The sequence below is a fragment of the Esox lucius genome, chromosome 12, assembly GCF_011004845.1.
Source record: "Esox lucius isolate fEsoLuc1 chromosome 12, fEsoLuc1.pri, whole genome shotgun sequence".
In the NCBI taxonomy this organism is placed as follows: Eukaryota; Metazoa; Chordata; class Actinopteri; order Esociformes; family Esocidae; genus Esox; species Esox lucius.
In genome coordinates this window covers 20594585-20611535 of record NC_047580.1, presented here as the reverse complement: position 1 = coordinate 20611535, position 16951 = coordinate 20594585, and the positions used below count along the sequence as shown (strand labels likewise).

Sequence of the window (16951 nt, the reverse complement as noted above, 5' to 3'; positions counted from 1 at the left end):
GTTTGACACCTTCTTCTTTATATTTTAGGGATAGCGATATTGTGTTAGAAAAAAGGGGAACAGTGGATTTATGGTTAAATCCCTCTTTCCCTCTGCACCGAACTTCCTCTATCCCCCCTCCCTCGATGTATCCACCCTGTCTGGTCTGAGTGCAGTACAGAAGTGGTGGGGATGAGTGCAGACAGGGGCAGATGGTATAGTACAGTTAGTTTGTGAGGAATAGGGACGGATGCTGAATGTAGGAGTTCTCCGTCTGTCTGGACTGGATTAGGCTGGGAGAAGAAGCAGCAACCCAGTCATGGGATGCTGTAGTGTGACTCAGCGAGGAGCACATTCTGGGATTGACGAGGTGGGCCCTGACGAGATCGAGCTCCTGGAGATTGACAACTCAGGGTGAGTCTTCATCTTTTTGATAGTTTGTAAAAAAGGAATAAAAAATCATGATCCCTGCCGATCCCTCATGGGAAATGTTGAAGTTCGACAGATTGCCATATGGCTTCTCACGACCTCAAGTCATTTCGTTTATTCGGAAATATGACAGTGGGGATTTCAGAACATACGATAACCCACAACAGCATCTAAGACTAACAAGCATAATAACCATTTGATCTGACAATATCAAGTTCTATTGTAAGACACAATACAGCTAAGACGTACAGTATCGTAAAATACTGAGGTTCTTGGCTTTGTTGGAATGTTTTAATTAATATGATTAAACTGAACATATCGTTGGGATTTGGCTGATTAAAGGTCATAAAAATAAGGTGTGTTTATTTGACGAGGCATTGAAAGGAAGTGGTTTGTGTTTGACAAAGAGAGGCAGTGTACACGCTGACAAGTGTGCGTGCAGTTTCAGCAGTTTCAATACTGTATTTTCAGGGGCACATTTTTGGTTTCATGTTGTAGTTAAAACCCAGTAATCGAAAAGACGATATAGCCAGAGGCCAAAAGGTTGAAGTTATGGTAATGATGTTTTGTGGTACCTGGAACTATATGCTATCTTTCTTTCAGCACTTCAGAAAATAATTTCCATTTTTAATGGAACCATGAAATAATGTGTGTGATTATTTTCACAAAAGCACATGCAGAGGCGAAAAACATATGTTGGGACTGTTAATTAGACATGACCATACTGATGGTCAGTGATGCGGTTTTAATGTTATTAGGACATGAGCGGTGGTTGATATTGTTAGCCAACAATTTCCCCCCTCGTCTGTCCCTCCTGTCCAATCTGGTCTGACACAGGCCAGGACTATAAATCCCCTCATTAAAAGAGTGGGGGATTAAAACAAAGACCTAATCACAATCACAATTTAAGGACTCAAACTGTAAGAAGACCAGGGTGCAGCCACCAGCAACACCATGCACAAACATAAGTTTGCTTGTCTGTGCACACACATTTAAGAATGCAATGCGTGCATGTGAACAAACTGTTGCAACAGTTGAGGGGTGTGCAACTCTTCTGTTACTACTCTTTGTAAGAGGGAGACTGATGTTGGGTGTCTGCTCCTCGTGCACCCCACTTCGGTTTAATCTGCTTATTGTCTGGACATTGAAGGGTGGAGGGGGCTCAGGCAGGAAGATTGGTCAGTATTTGGTCTATGGTCAAAAATAAAATCTACCTTCCCTGGTGCCACACATGCGTTTTAGACTGATTTGCTTCAGTGTATTATGGGGTTGACTGCTAATATACTGTTATCATTTCAGGATATGGAATCTAGGAGAGAGCCGGTTACAGCTGTCTGTGAGGAACGGACAAACTGATCCACCCTCTCGATACCCCTCAGTGAGACACCTTGAGCAAGAGGTTAGTGGAGGAGACAAGGATCCTGGGTTTATTTTTAAGAGTCCCCTCAAAGATGTTAAAATGTGGTTAAGATGGTTAGGTTAAGATGGGCTGCACAAAGACAAAATATCTCTGGCTTAGTGTTTAGGTTTGGGGTAAAACATTCAGTCGTGGTTAGAGAGGGTGAGAGTATCATTGTGTCTGTTTATAACACCCTCATCACACGGGAAAAAAAACAACATATTGGCATCTGCAAGTGTGAATCCATGTCACACATCGGCATAAACATAGCCGTTCATTTTGTCAAATATACGATAGAGCAGTGTTTCTCAACCCTGCTCCTGGACGCCCCCCTGCCCTGCATGTTTTAGATCTCTCCCTGCCCTAACATACCTGATGTAGCTCATGAAGGACTTGATAATGAGCTGATCATTTGAATCAGGTGTGACAGAGAAGGGAGAGCACTAAAACATGCAGGGCAGGGGGGCACCCAGGAGAAGGGTTAAAAAACACTGTGGTAGAGCAATGATCAAAAACTAAATAATGTAAATAATGCAAACTCATGTAAACCCCACCGCCGCGTCATATTCTATATGAGACGGATGAAGTCTATTTCATTACCATAGATGTTGCTATGGGGGAGGAGCAAAGAAGAGCTGCAGCACAGAATCTACAGCCAGCCAATCCGTGCCTGGGAGGGCCAGCCTGCACACACGTATGGAGAGATAGTGTACTCCTCCCTCGTGTCTCTGTACAACAGCTACACACAGGTAACATCACACAAGCTCAGATATATGGTAGAGGTCAATAATAATTCACTGTGAGTACTCCTATACTGATGTTCTGTTCACACGTGTTCCCGTTCCAATAGGAGACGAATGATCACTATCTGGTACTGTTTTCCTCTCACTTATTGATCCTGTCTCTGGATCACTCTCATCGTGACTTTACCTATGAGGTCGGTTCCTTTACAAATGAGAACAGAATGTAAACAACACACTGGCCGATGCCTGTTGACTGAAATGTGATTGGAAGTCAGTGTGTTGTCTCTTTATTCCCAGGGCATCCTGCCTCTATCTGGGCTGTCTTTCCAGGCCACCTCACTGGACTCCAATGCGCAACACATGTTCCAGATCAGTGGTGAGTCCTATTATCATTGTGGATTATATAGAGGGCCTGTGGCTTTATAGTTCAGCGCATTCATTTAATACACAAGGCCATGTGATTTATTCTGTTTTATCATGATCACAGGTATGAAGCAAGACAACAGTGCATTATTACATTTTTTTTATTTCAAATGGCTACCATCTTTCTCACACTGTTAGGTCCAATGGTGGATTCAAAGGTTTTCATCTGTGCCAGCGCAATGGAGTTGCACAAATGGATGCATCACATGGAGGAGAGGAGATACAAATCCACGAGCCAACCGCTAAGCCCTTCCCACTGTGCACTGTCTTACCTGGTAAGATGTTTAATCAGATAGTGGCAAACTGTGTTGGACAAATACTTTCTCTGGGGGAGCATCACCTTCTTGCACCCAACATCACAAGCAATACCTTTTGATGTTATCATAAATTAATCAAACAGGCCTAGCTTTGGTCAGCCATTCGAACAGTGGCAATTGTACAGGATCAAAACAATGGGCAAGTGAAATCCCTGGTTTCTGAGATTACGTTCACTCAGTTTATTTTCAATCAAGACAACAAGCACTAAAAAGATATCTAAATATCTAGTTTATATGTTTTCTAAGATCCAAAATATAGTTTTTAAAGCTTTTGTAAGTTATTCAAACAAAATGAGAGACAATCGTGAGTGTGCTATAATGGGAGAGTTGGTTTAAATGAGAAAGTTGCTTTAATTCAGCTAATTCAGCTAAATCAGGTAATTTATCTATGTATCTAACCCCTCAAACTAGATAAAACACCTCAGGTGCCCTCTTTTGGAGGTTGGTTGGGAATCCTGGTCTATGCCACTGTATCTGGTGCACAAGGACTGCTTACTGCTGTTTCAGCAATCTCTCTCCTTTAGCTTTCATTACTAAAAAGAAAATAAATGAAAATATTTGCAATATAAAAACAATAAGTATACTATATACAGCTAATTGGGCCCAATTTTGACATTTTCAGTTAGGGGTGTACTCACTTTTGTTGCCAGCGGTATAAACATTAAGGGCTGTGTGTTGAGTTATTTTGAGGGGACAGCAAATTTACACTGTTTTACAAGCTGTACACTCACTACTTTACATTGTAGCAAAGTTTCATTTCTTCCGTGTTGTCACATGAAAAGATATAATCAAATATTTACAAAAATGTGTGGGGTGTACTCACTTTTGTGAGATACAGTATATACTGTGTACATTATTAGTCCTCAGGCCTTCTCCAATGGCCCTTATAGACACCCACCATAATCAGAACACCACCCATTTAAAGTAAATTACAGATAACATATATGTTTGTTTATTTAGTATTATTTATTGCGGTCAAAACCTTAATTACATTTTTTTTATTGACTGCATATCCAGAGTAAACCTGCAAACACTGCAACACTAACATTATGATAAATTATGATAAGCAATTTTTGTTTAAATAAAATGGAAAACAGCCTATTTGGGTGGAATGGTACATTTGGCCAACTATAAACACAGAGCTGATTGGAATAAAATAGACCAATGACTGTCTTCCTGGATAAGGGGTAAACTATTTGGTAGCACTTTATTTTGAGAGTCCCCAAAAGTGTCTCTGTAGCTGCTTTACAGATTATCTACTGACTATAACATCTACAAATGGAAATTGGGACTCTTAAAATAAAATGTAACCAACCATTCTATTAGCCATTTATTATCAGATTTGTTTCTGAACAGCGACGAAACCTGGATGACATTTTCAAGGGCAAAAGGAGGCATGGGGAAAAACATTTGATAAGTTAATTAGCCCTTCCTTTAACGTGTGTCACTATAGCCTCTATCCTGAACAAATCCTTGTTTGCCACTGGGCGTTTTAACAGCTTATTAGCCAGTAATAGGCTTTACCAGTATCTATTAACTTACTGGAATAGTCAGAGGAATTGAACAATTGCTAGCAAGTCTGCCAAAGCTATTTCATTTCAGGGCATAAGAACGTATATTTTTCATTCATGGCATAACAACATACTTTTGTCTTTCATTCGTGAATGACATTGATACAATAACTATCAAGAAAGGTGATGATAACTAACTTTTTCATCAAGTGAAACCATGAGAGAATTGTGGAAATAAAATAAATAAATGTTGTTGTTCACAACAGATATGAACTTGAGCCTTCCAAGTGAGAGGCACTGTCTTCAACCATAACGCCATGGCATTACGCATTTCACCAGTCGCCAAACACTATTGAGCATTGTGTTAAACTGACAAGCGTTTCTTATTAAGTTGACCTCCACCAGAAATAGCGTCTATGAGCTGTTAGCTTTTGCCACTGGCCATTTGAACAGTTTATTAGCCAGTAATTGGCTTACTTGTATCTACTAACTTCTTAGGAATAATCATAAGAATTGAACAATTGCTAGCGAGACTGAAGATGAACTTCTTCATGCCAGAAACAGTCGCAATATAACCATATACAATTTTGGTTTCAACCAGCGAAGTTTTCGTCAATACGGAATAATTCACAATGCGTACTTTGCTTCGCCTGCGAGGAGATACGAACTCTAGTTCACAAGTTCGCTTCTCTAACCACTACGCTATTTAACAAGGTTTAGTCAAACAGTCAGTCACACCGTAAGAGACATTCACTCTTCTTAGCAAGCTCTGCTTATGCGGTCTGGCAAAAATACTGCAAGGATTAATTTCAAATTGAACATATAATGAACTAAATACATCCTCATGAAAGAACAATGGTTATGAGAAAAATATAATTGGCATACTTTCCTTATATGAAGATATGTTTCTAATGTCACCTCTTTTTACTTATTGTAGTTACCCTGCGATGAGAGTTGGAAGAAAGAGGAACTGAAAAGGTATTTACTGCAAGCCCCAATATGGCAATGGGAAGGGTCCCCCATTCAGCACATGGGCCAACCAATATTTCTATCCATGGTTCACATCATCAACACACAGAGACAGGTAACAACCCACACTTTAACTTGTGTAGCTCACCCACATAAGTCAATTTGACATGGTCGTGATAGCTTCACACCTGTCATGCAGGCAAGCATGTTAGCCACGCTAAACAATTCAAATGTGTCACAAAAAGGTATGATGTCCAGGAATGAAAGAGGCATGAATGTGGCAGAATGACCACAAAATAATCTCAAGCAAAAAGCTGAAGAGCTCAACGTTCTTTTCAACTGTATTTTACAACCTGTTTCCAAAAAAGTTGGGAAGCTGTGTAAAATGGAATTAAAAACAGAATGCAATGATGTGCAAATAATTTATTCCCTCTATTTAATTGAAAATATTACAATACTACCTTCTTTTTGTGAAAAATATAAGCCCATTTTGAATTTGATGCCAATAAACACATTTCAGAAAAGTTGGGACAGGGACAGGTTTACCACTGTGTAACATCACCTTTTCTTTTAACACATTTAACACATTCTTTCAACAACACTCTACATATTAGTTTTGAAATTGCTGTAGTTTTGATATTGGATTTCAGCTGCTCAGTTCAGGGTTTCCTTTGTCTTATTTTTCGTTTCATAATGCGTCAAATGTTTCACTGGGTGACAGGTCTGGACTGCAGGCAGGTCCACTACCGAATCATGTCTGTTTTAATTCTTTGCCATCTGAGGGCTAGAAGATCTACTCTAAGATCCATCCAATATTCGTTTTCAGCCTTGTCCGTTGCATACAGAGATTTCTCCAGATTCTCTGAATCTTTTAATGATATTATGTACTGTAGATGATGAAATCCCCAAACTCTTTGCAATTTTACATTGAGAAACTATTTGCCTGTATAGTCCCAGAGCAGTGAACCCCATCCCATCTTTACATCTGAAAGACTCATCCTTTCTGTAATGCTCTTTTTATGCCTAATCGTGTTACTGACCTTTTGCCAATTGATCTAATTAGTTGTGTGATATTCCACCAGGTTTAGTTTTTTAGCATTACACATGTTTCCAGTCATTTGGTGTCTCTGTCTCAGTGTTTTTAAACATGTTGCTGGCATCAAATTCAAAGTGGGCATGTATTTTCCAACGAACAATGACATTTCTCAGTTTCAACAATTGATATATTGTTTATGTGCTATTTATTATTGAATATAGGGGTTAAATGATTTGTACATGGGGAATATATTCTGATTCATTAATGATTGAAAGGAATCAAAATTACATATTTCTTAAGTCAAAAATAATTTGACCAATTTTTTAATACTTAGTCTGCCATATCCTTACAAGGATAACAGCACAGAGCCTTTTAATTTTGTAATAGATTGGAGAAAACATTGCAAGGGATCTTGACCATTACTCCATCAATCAATCAATCAAATGTATTTTATAAAGCCCTTTTTACATCAGCAGTTGTCACAAAGTGCTTTTACAAACACCCAGCCTCTATTCTACTCTATACAGAATCTTTCCAGATTCTTGAAATCCCATTGTCTGCCTTTATGGGAGCCCTCTTGAATTCATTACACAGATTGTGGATTTATTTGAAAACCTAAAATGACCATTACAAAATGTTAACTCTGTGGTCAAATAACCAACTGTTTTGATGTATTCTTTGGGTAATTTACTTCCAGTAAGAGCCATTTGCTGACCTGTTTCAGCCTAGTGGGAGAGGCAACCAGGTTTTTGAACAGAAAACTAGATCAAGTTTATAATGTGGTTCACCTTTAAAAGGGTCCCAGGACCAATGGAAGCTGAATAGCTACATTACATCAAAGATCCCCAACCATATTTTACAGTACATGGTGTTCCATTCTGCCTGATTCATTCATGAAGTACAATATAATTTTTATTAAGGATGATAATCATTTTGACTGTAATTGTATTTGAAAACAGACTGACCACATTATTATAAATGTGTACAAATACTATACAAATATTCTTACTATAGATAGACAGAAATGACAAATCATGCTAACACTTATTTTGGTAATAATATAACATTTTCGTTTTCAAACTGTAAAAATACTATGCCAATTGTATCTGTAGGTTTGGTTATAATAGTGCTTATAAAAGAAATTGATCCACATTCACAGGGACTTCATGAACGACTTCTTGTCCTCTTCCCTCAAGATGTCCTGCTTCTCTCTGTGGATAATAAGCGGCTCAATATCAAATATGAGGTACAGTTAAATGGTTTTCTCTAGGAAACTGTCACCTGTGAAACTGGAGAACTCACTACATTTTCAAATTGTTGCTATAGAGCAGGTGTTAGTGGGACATACTAAAATTTACATCGGTTTTGTGTGATGTGCTGTACATTTATTTTTTTTCAAATGTCAGATTAGTAGCACTTCAAATGGTTTTTAATATCACTTTAGGGTAGATTGCCTCGAAGAAGCATCTCAGCCATTGAGAATTCAGCATTTCCTGGGAGACTGGAGTTTGAGTTAACAGGTAATATACAAAACCACATATTGTACCTGCCTTTTATACTGCTTTAACATTTGCATTATGAAAATGTACCAGCATATATATACAGTGGGGAGAACAAGTATTTGATACACTTCCGATTTTGCAGGTTATCCTACTTACAAAGCATGTAGAAGTCTGTAATTTTTATCATAGGTACACTTCAAGTGTGAGAGCGGGAATCTAAAACAAAAATCCAGAAAATCACATTGTATGATTTATAATTTTCATAATTAAAATGTATTTGCATTTTATTGCATGACATAAGTATTTGATCACCTACCAACCAGTAAGAATTCTGGCTCTCACAGACCTGTTAGTTTTTCTTTAAGAAGCCCTCCTGTTCTCCACTCATTACCTGTATTAACTGCACCTGTTTGAACATGTTTACCTGTATAAAAGACACCTGTCCACACACTCAATCAAACAGACTCCAGCCTCTCCACAATGGCCAAGACCAGAGAGCTGTGTAAGGACATCAGGGATAAAATTGTAGACCTGCACAAGGCTGGGATGGGTTACAGAACAATAGGCAAGCAGCTTGGTGAGAAGGCAACAACTGTTGGCGCAATTATTAGAAAATGGAAGAAGTTCAAGATACAAAATCTCACCTCATGGGGCTTCAATGATCATGAGGAAGGTGAAGGATCAGCTCAGAACTACACGGCAGGACCTGGTCAATGACCTGAAGAGAGCTGGGACCACAGTCTCAAAGAAAACCATTAGTAACACACTATGCCGTCATGGATTAAAATCGTGCAGCGCACACAAGGTCCCCCTGCTCAAGCCAGCGCATGTCCAGGCCCGTCTGAAGTTTGCCAATGACCATCTGGATGATCCTTAGGAGGAATGGGAGAAGGTCTTGTGGTCTGATGAGACTAAAAATATAGCTTTTTGGTCAAAACTCCACTCGCTGTGTTTGGAGGAAGAAGAAGGATGAGTACAACCCCAAGAACACCATTCCACGACTGCACCGTATTGAGGGGAGGATGGATGGGGCCATGTATCGCAAGATCTTGGCCAACAACCTCCTTCTCTCAGTAAGAGCATTGAAGAAGGGTCGTGGCTGGGTCTTCCAGCATGACTACGACCCGAAACACACAGCCAGGGCAACTAAGGAGTGGCTCCGTAAGAAGCATCTCAAGGTCGTGGAGTGGCCTAGCCTGTCTCCAGACCTGAACCCAATAGAAAATCTTTGGAGGGAACTGAAAGTCTGTATTGCCCAGCGACAGCCCCGAAACCTGAAGGATCTGGAGAAGGTCTGTATGGAGGAGTGGGCCAAAATCCCTGCTGCAGTATGTGCAAACCTGTTCAAGAACTACAGGAAACATATGATCTCTGTTATTGCAAACAAAGATTCCTGTAAGTTCTGCTTTTCTGATGTATCAAATACTTATGTCATGTAATAAAATGCAAATTAATTGCTTAAAAATCATACAATGTGCTTTTCTGGATTTGTTTTTAGATTTAATCATTCACAGTTGAAGAGTACCTATGATAAAAATTATAGACTTCTACATGCTTTGTGGGAGAACCTGCAAAATTGGCAGTGTATCAAAAACTTGTTCTCCCCACTGTATTTGTATCAATTAAGCTGTATCAACTTTTGCTTTATGTATTGACGAAAACCACTGTAACTCGATTGCACATTGTGTGGTGCAGGTGAATTCCTGGAGCCGCTGCAGGTATCTTGTACCTGTCCTGAAGACTATCAGAACTGGATCTTACAGTTACAACAGGTACTGGACTATTAAAAAGTACAAAACTACAACTGATTGGAAAAACTGCATGTATCTCATGATTCCAACTTATGTACTGTATATTCATTTTGTGAAGATGCAGTTCACTTAAAATTGTATTAGGATCCCCATTTGCTTGTACCTAAAGCAGCTGATATGTTTCCTAGGGTCCACATAAAGCATATTAGTGTACATCATTATATAATACAGAACATCAAAAACACAAATACACATCTAAATACGTCAAATTGCAATACATTAATACAATACATGATACTTGTGAAAACTAGTTTTGAAATAAATTACTGTGGGTTACAAGAAGTATTGTAGACTCAAACAAAAAGTGGGCTAGTCCCAAAATGTAAAACCTATGCTCATTGATGTGCATTTCTTGTCTTAACAGCTGGAATATAACCTACAAGCTACCTCAAACCACATGGCTCCACCCCCCATGCCAAAAAAACAGCTGAACAGAAAAGAGTCCCAGAAACCAATTATAATGGCTCTAGACTGAGATCCACTTATCAATAGAAAAAACATTGCAATTTTTCAGAAATAGACATTGCATTTTTTGATAGCATATATATTAGTTTGGAACAATTGAATGAAAATATTTTGGTATTTTCATGTAAGCTACAGTCAGTAGTGTCATTAATGACAATGCTACTATAAAGAGGTAGTATATTTTTAGTGCACTGATATTACCATATTTTTATCTAAACTCTATGATTCAATAAACGTGGAAAATGTAGTGCTCCTACTTACCATTTTTCTGTTATGATTGTTATTGATATTTTATGTAAAATAAATCAATAAAAACATATTTTTCATCATTGCCTTTCTAAATAACTTATTCTAACTGTAAACATTTTGCATTTTTCTTAAAGGGCAGGTAGTTATGTATAACTTGGCAGAAATATACCCATCAAAGTTCCAAATGCAAAGCCAAACCTCACCTCAAGTGGAATGTGACCTCATAAACATGACCCGTTTTGCCACCCTATTCACTACAACGTAAACTTGAGTTCGAACTAAACCAAATTGTATGCCCTCATTGATTCCATTTTTTATTCTCCAGCTAAGCTAATTACCATGATTGGTAATTTATTTTGTGTGTAGTTGAACTCTTTAGAATTTTTTTTACAATAAAGGTCACCATGTGACGTGGTAGATAGCATCTTATCATACTGCCAACTGAACTAAGCTATGACTAAGAGTCACTAAAACATAAAGACTTCTACAATTTAAAAACCACCAATGATTTTATTCTCTTTATGATGTGGTCAATATGCATAATTTTTCTGTCTGGATATTCTTGTGTAGGTTATTCAGTCCATCAACATCTCTTAAGCCAAATTAACATTTTCAGCTTCATAAAAAATGTTGTCTCTATTTGGGAATACTGTTTAATAGGTTAGATTAAACAAACTCAGACAAGACTCTAAATGCAAGGCGATTGTATTGATTTGCCCATGAATCTCTAAGGAAACAATAGTTTTTTATTTTCCAGTATTTTATTTCGTCACCTTACATTCATGCCTTTGCATGTCCAAGGTAGTGATGTTTTATAACGATGTACAACTTCCCCTTTTCCCCACAAGATACTATGTGCTACCTTTGCTTCATGGTTCAGGACTTCAGTTTTTCCATAATTGGCTATTTCTCCTGAAGTAATAGGTAGAGGACATCGCCTTCAGAAAGTATTCAGGCTTTTTCATGTTCTCCACATTTCGTTGTGTTATTTTGTTTTGTTATGAGTTCATTTATAAAGTATAAAATATATATTTTTTTGACATCAATCTACACACAATACTCCATAATGAGAAAGGGAAAATAAATGTTTAGACATTTGTGCCAATTTATTGAAAATAATAAAGTCTCATGGACATTTTTATTCAGACCCTTTGCCATGACACTCAAATCTGAGCTCAGATGCATCTTGTGTCCTTTGATAAACCTTGAGCTGTCTCTAGAACTGTGTCCATCCGTGGCAAATTCAATTGACTGGAGAAAATTTAGAAAGGCACATGTCAGTCTATATGAGGTCCCACACTTCACAATTTATGTTAGAGCCATGCCATGAATTCCAAGGAACTCTCTGAAGACCTCCAAATTGTGTAGCAGCATAAATCTGGGGAAAGATTGAAACTAATAAACTAAGTAACTGGGCAAAAAGAGTCTTGGTCAGGAAGGCGAGTTTTTATATAGAAATGGGAGAACCTTCCAGCAGGATAACAATCTCTGCAACACTCCATCAATCAGCCCTTTATGGAAGCTATTCCTGAGTAAAACACTCAAATGACAGGCCACCTGAATGACTCTGAGACCATTAGGATAAAGATTACCTGGTCAGATGAGATCAAAACTGAACAATTAGGGCCTGTATGCTAAGCATTATGTCTGGCAAAATAAATGGTACCACTCATCATCTGGCTCAATTACCATCCCACAGTGAAGCAATGGGTGATGGGAGCATCAAGCAATCATGATGCTTCCCAGTGCCAGAGACTGGGAGACTGGTCAGGATTTGGAGTAGGATGAACAGTCCAAAATACAGAGAGGTCTTTGATGAAAACCTGATACACTCCTCAAATCTTTGTAAATATTTGATTATACCTTTTCATGTGACAACACAGAAGAAATTACCCTTTGCTACAATGTGAAGTAGTGAGTGTGCAGCTTGTATAACAGTGTTCATTTGCTGTCCCCTCAAAATAACTCAACACACAGCCATTAATGTCTAAACCGCTGGCAACAAAAGTGAGTACACACCTAAGTGAAAATGTCAAAATTAAGCCCAATTAGCCATTTTCCCTCCCCGGTGTCATGTGACTCGTTAGTGTTACAAGGTCCCAGGTGTGAATGGGGAGCAGGTGTGTTAAATTTGCTGTTATCGCTCTTACACGCCCTCATACTGGTCACTGGAAGTTCAAGATTGCCAAGACCCTGAAACTGAGCTGGCGCACGGTGGCCAGCTCAAAAGTGAGGGGTGTACTCACTTTTGTGAGATACTGTGTAAGTGTAGGCATTCGTACTGCTACACATACACACCCAAAGTAGCCTAGTAATGAAACCAAATGCAAAATAAAAACATCCCCAATGATTTGCCTTAATAAAGCCAGCCAAAACTTCTAAATTGATGGCTAGCAGTCAAATTATCCAATTAACAAACAATTGGTTAGGAGAAAGAAATAGTTTAACAGGACTGAAGGCAAATGCAGGAGCCGTTAGATGTATTACTGAGGGAGAGCATCTCTTGGAAGACGGGAGCAGATGTGGCTTATTACAATCCAATTGCAGCAGGCTCAACATCCCAGTAGCTGCAGGTGTCTTCTAGCTTCTTTTAGTCATCAGTGAGCTTGTTACACCTTTGTCCTGCTGGAAGGCCTACAATCTTCAATGGTGACCAGTTGAACATTGGTCCCTAACACACATGTTATATGTTGACTTGTGATGCCTACAACATATTCTAGGCTCCCAGTACCAAATCCGGGAAAGCAAACCTATAGACATTTTACATATACTGACAGGGCCAGGATGTGGAACCAAGCGCGGACACAGAGGCAGAGAGGAGATGTCGTGCACAGATGTTTATTGTAGGAATAGGCAGTCTCCTGGTTGGCAGGCAGGCAGAGGTCAGACAATGAATCAGAATCCTAGAGGTACAGAGGAATTCTCTGGTTCAAGGTCGGGGGCAGGCAAAGGTCGTAACGAGGTGGTCCACAAGGCAGAAGCACATGGGGCAGGCAGACTCGGGGTCAGGAACAGAAGGGGTTCGGTCACTTGGAAGGCTGAGCAGAGAACGGATAACCGGAAACAGGTAACTCGGGAGTAAACGCTGGAAACGCATGAAAAGACAATAGGATCTGGCAGCGGGCGAACAGAAAACACAGGAATAAATAGACAAGAGGTAACAGGAACATAGGAGACACCTGGTGCGGGGGAGGTGGAGACAATAGTGAGACAGGTGAAACCAGTCAGGGCGTGACATATACATTTAAACATAAATTCTCATTCAAAGCAACTTACAGTTGAAAAATAAAAAACACAAGTACATTCTACTCAATGATTTAGTTAAGTTCATGAAGGCTGAAGTTGTTTGAGGTACTCTTTGAAAAGGAAGGATTTCAGATGTTTTCTATAAAAAAAATACTCAGAAACTCTGCTATCCTAGATTTTATGCGGTCCTTCAATGTGTGCAAGATATCATAAAAATATGTAGATTATCAAGTTATTTTCCAACCTTCAACCATTGTCCAAAAACTGTGAATCTGGGGAAGGTTGTGGGTTGTTCTGCCGGACAACACCCCCAAACACATTCAAAAGACACCCTAGAATCATTCAAAATAAAAGGCTGAACTGTGTCCAGTGAAAAGTCCACATTTCAATCAAATACCAAACCTCAAACTTCTAGAATTTTCCTGAAAAGCTGGATAGAAAGGTGCTGCAAACTCATTGATGGGTACAAGAAATATTTTTTTAAGTGTTTGGAGAAAGAACATGGGGTTTAAATTGTGTCTGGTACCAGCTAGCCTTCCAACAGACATAATGTAATGTAATTCAACACCTAGTCTCTGGACAAGGAGCCCCCACCCTCAAGCAATGCCGAGCTCACTCAATGGTTTGAAGGCTAAATAAAGCTGTGAGATGAAGAAACGTATGACACTAGGATGATTTCATTGTCATGTTTGTAAAGCCTGCGTCCCTGCTTCCAGGATAGTACTCTGTCTTTTGAATTATTTTAGAAATAAGTATCAGTGATGTATAATTGGTCTCTCAATTTTATAACATCCTCTCTGGTACATATTACAAAATAGAAGCATGCTAGTGTTTTGAAAAGTTGGTATTTCCACTAGACTTGGCCTTAATTAAGGATGTATTAATACACATTATTGAGTCCGATATATATATATATATATATATATATATATATATATATATATATATATATATATATATATATATACACACATTTGTTTATTGACTCTTGGAGAAATATTGTCCAAATGTTTGAGATCAATAGATACACACAGTTATTTTTAATTTCAGTAAGGGTTAAAATATAAATATTTTTTAAAAGTTTTAGTACTGTAAATATATAAAAGACTGGAAAGTACATATGTACATTTATTTCAGGTGTAATGCATTTACAGTATTGTGTTAACAAACAGAAATATCAATATTTTCTACCTAGATTTTATTAGTTCTAAGATTTATATGATGGTATGGCATATTTTGGCAGACCCTGGGCCTCATAAATTACAGTCATCATAATTAAATTAGCCAATTTAGCCATATGTTCATTAACAAATTTAAGTACATGTTGAGTAGGAACATTTACATAATTATCTCCATAGATTATGACCAGCTATAGGAGCACAAACAATACACATGCTGTAACAGCAAACATTTAAATTAATACTAAGTCTGTAATCTAATAAAAGTAAATATACACACACATATATACATACACTGAACAAAATGATAAATGCAACACTTTGGTTTTTGCCACCATTTATCATGAGCTGAACTCAAAGATATATACAAAAGGATTATCTAATCAACCAATCACATGGCAGTTGCTTCAATGCATTTAGGGGTGTGGTCCTGGTCAAGACAATCTCCTGAACTCCAAACTGAATGTCAGAATGGGAAAGAAAGGTGATTTAAGCAATTTTGAGCATGGCATGGTTGTTGGTGCCAGACGGGCAGGTCTGAGTATTTCACAATCTGCTCAGTTACTGGGATTTTCACGCACAACCATTTCTAGGGTTTACAAAGAATGGTGTGAAAAGGGAAAAACATCCAGTATGCGGCAGTCCTGTGGGCGAAAATGCCTTGTTGATGCTAGAGGTCAGAGGTGAATGGGCCGACTGATTCAAGCTGATAGAAGAGCAACTTTGACTGAAATAACCACTTGTTACCACCAGGGTATGCAGCAAAGCATTTGTGAAGCCACAACACGCACAACCTTGAGGCGGATGGGCTACAACAGCAGAAGACCCCACCGGGTACCACTCATCTCCACTACAAATAGGAAAAAGAGGCTACAATTTGCACGAGCTCACCAAAATTGGACAGTTGAAGACTGGAAGAATGTTGCCTGGTCTGATGAGTCTCGATTTCTGTTGAGACATTCAGATGGTAGAGTCAGAATTTGGCGTAAACAGAATGAGAACATGGATCCATCATGCATTGTTACCACTGTGCAGGCTGGTGGTGGTGTAATGGTGTGGGGGATGTTTTCTTGGCACACTTTAGGCCCCTTAGTGCCAATTGGGCATCGTTTAAATGCCACGGCCTACCTGAGCATTGTTTCTGACCATGTCCATCCCTTTATGACCACCATGTACCCATCCTCTGATGGCTACTTCCAGCAGCATAATGCACCATATCACAAAGCTCGAATCATTTCAAATTGGTTTCTTGAACATGACAATGAGTTCACTGCACTGAAATGGCCTCCACAGTCACCAGATCTCAACCCAATAGAGCATCTTTGGGATGTGGTGGAACGGGAGCTTCGTGCCCTGGATGTGCAACCCACCAATCTCCATCAACTGCAAGATGCTATCCTATCAATATGGGCCAACATTTCTAAATAATGCTTTCAGCACCTTGTTGAATCAATGCCACGTAGAATTAAGGCAGTTCTGAAGGCGAAAGGGGGTCAAAAAGTATTAGTATGGTGTTCCTAATAGTCCTTTAGGTAAGTATATGTCTCATCCCAAGCATGCTGGCCATGCAAGAACTGGGATGTTTTCAGCCTCCAGGAATTGTGTACAGATCCTTGCAACACGTGGCCGTGCATTATCATGCTGCAACATGAGGTGATGGTCGTAGATGAATGGCACAACTATGGGCCTCAGGA

General features: G+C 38.9%; 1 protein-coding gene across 1 annotated transcript; it reads left to right on the top strand.

The window, feature by feature from the left end:
- The first annotated feature begins 79 nt into the window (after positions 1 to 79).
- On the top strand, positions 80 to 10913 carry LOC105013696 (pleckstrin homology domain-containing family N member 1). Its single transcript, XM_010875408.5, has 11 exons — positions 80 to 393; positions 1708 to 1807; positions 2413 to 2556; positions 2658 to 2744; positions 2848 to 2926; positions 3112 to 3248; positions 5739 to 5885; positions 7966 to 8052; positions 8251 to 8326; positions 10004 to 10080; positions 10484 to 10913. Exons 1-11 carry the CDS (start codon positions 299 to 301, stop codon positions 10592 to 10594), a joined length of 1140 nt encoding a protein of 379 aa, XP_010873710.1. The 5' UTR covers positions 80 to 298; the 3' UTR covers positions 10595 to 10913.
- The last annotated feature ends 6038 nt before the right edge of the window (positions 10914 to 16951 follow it).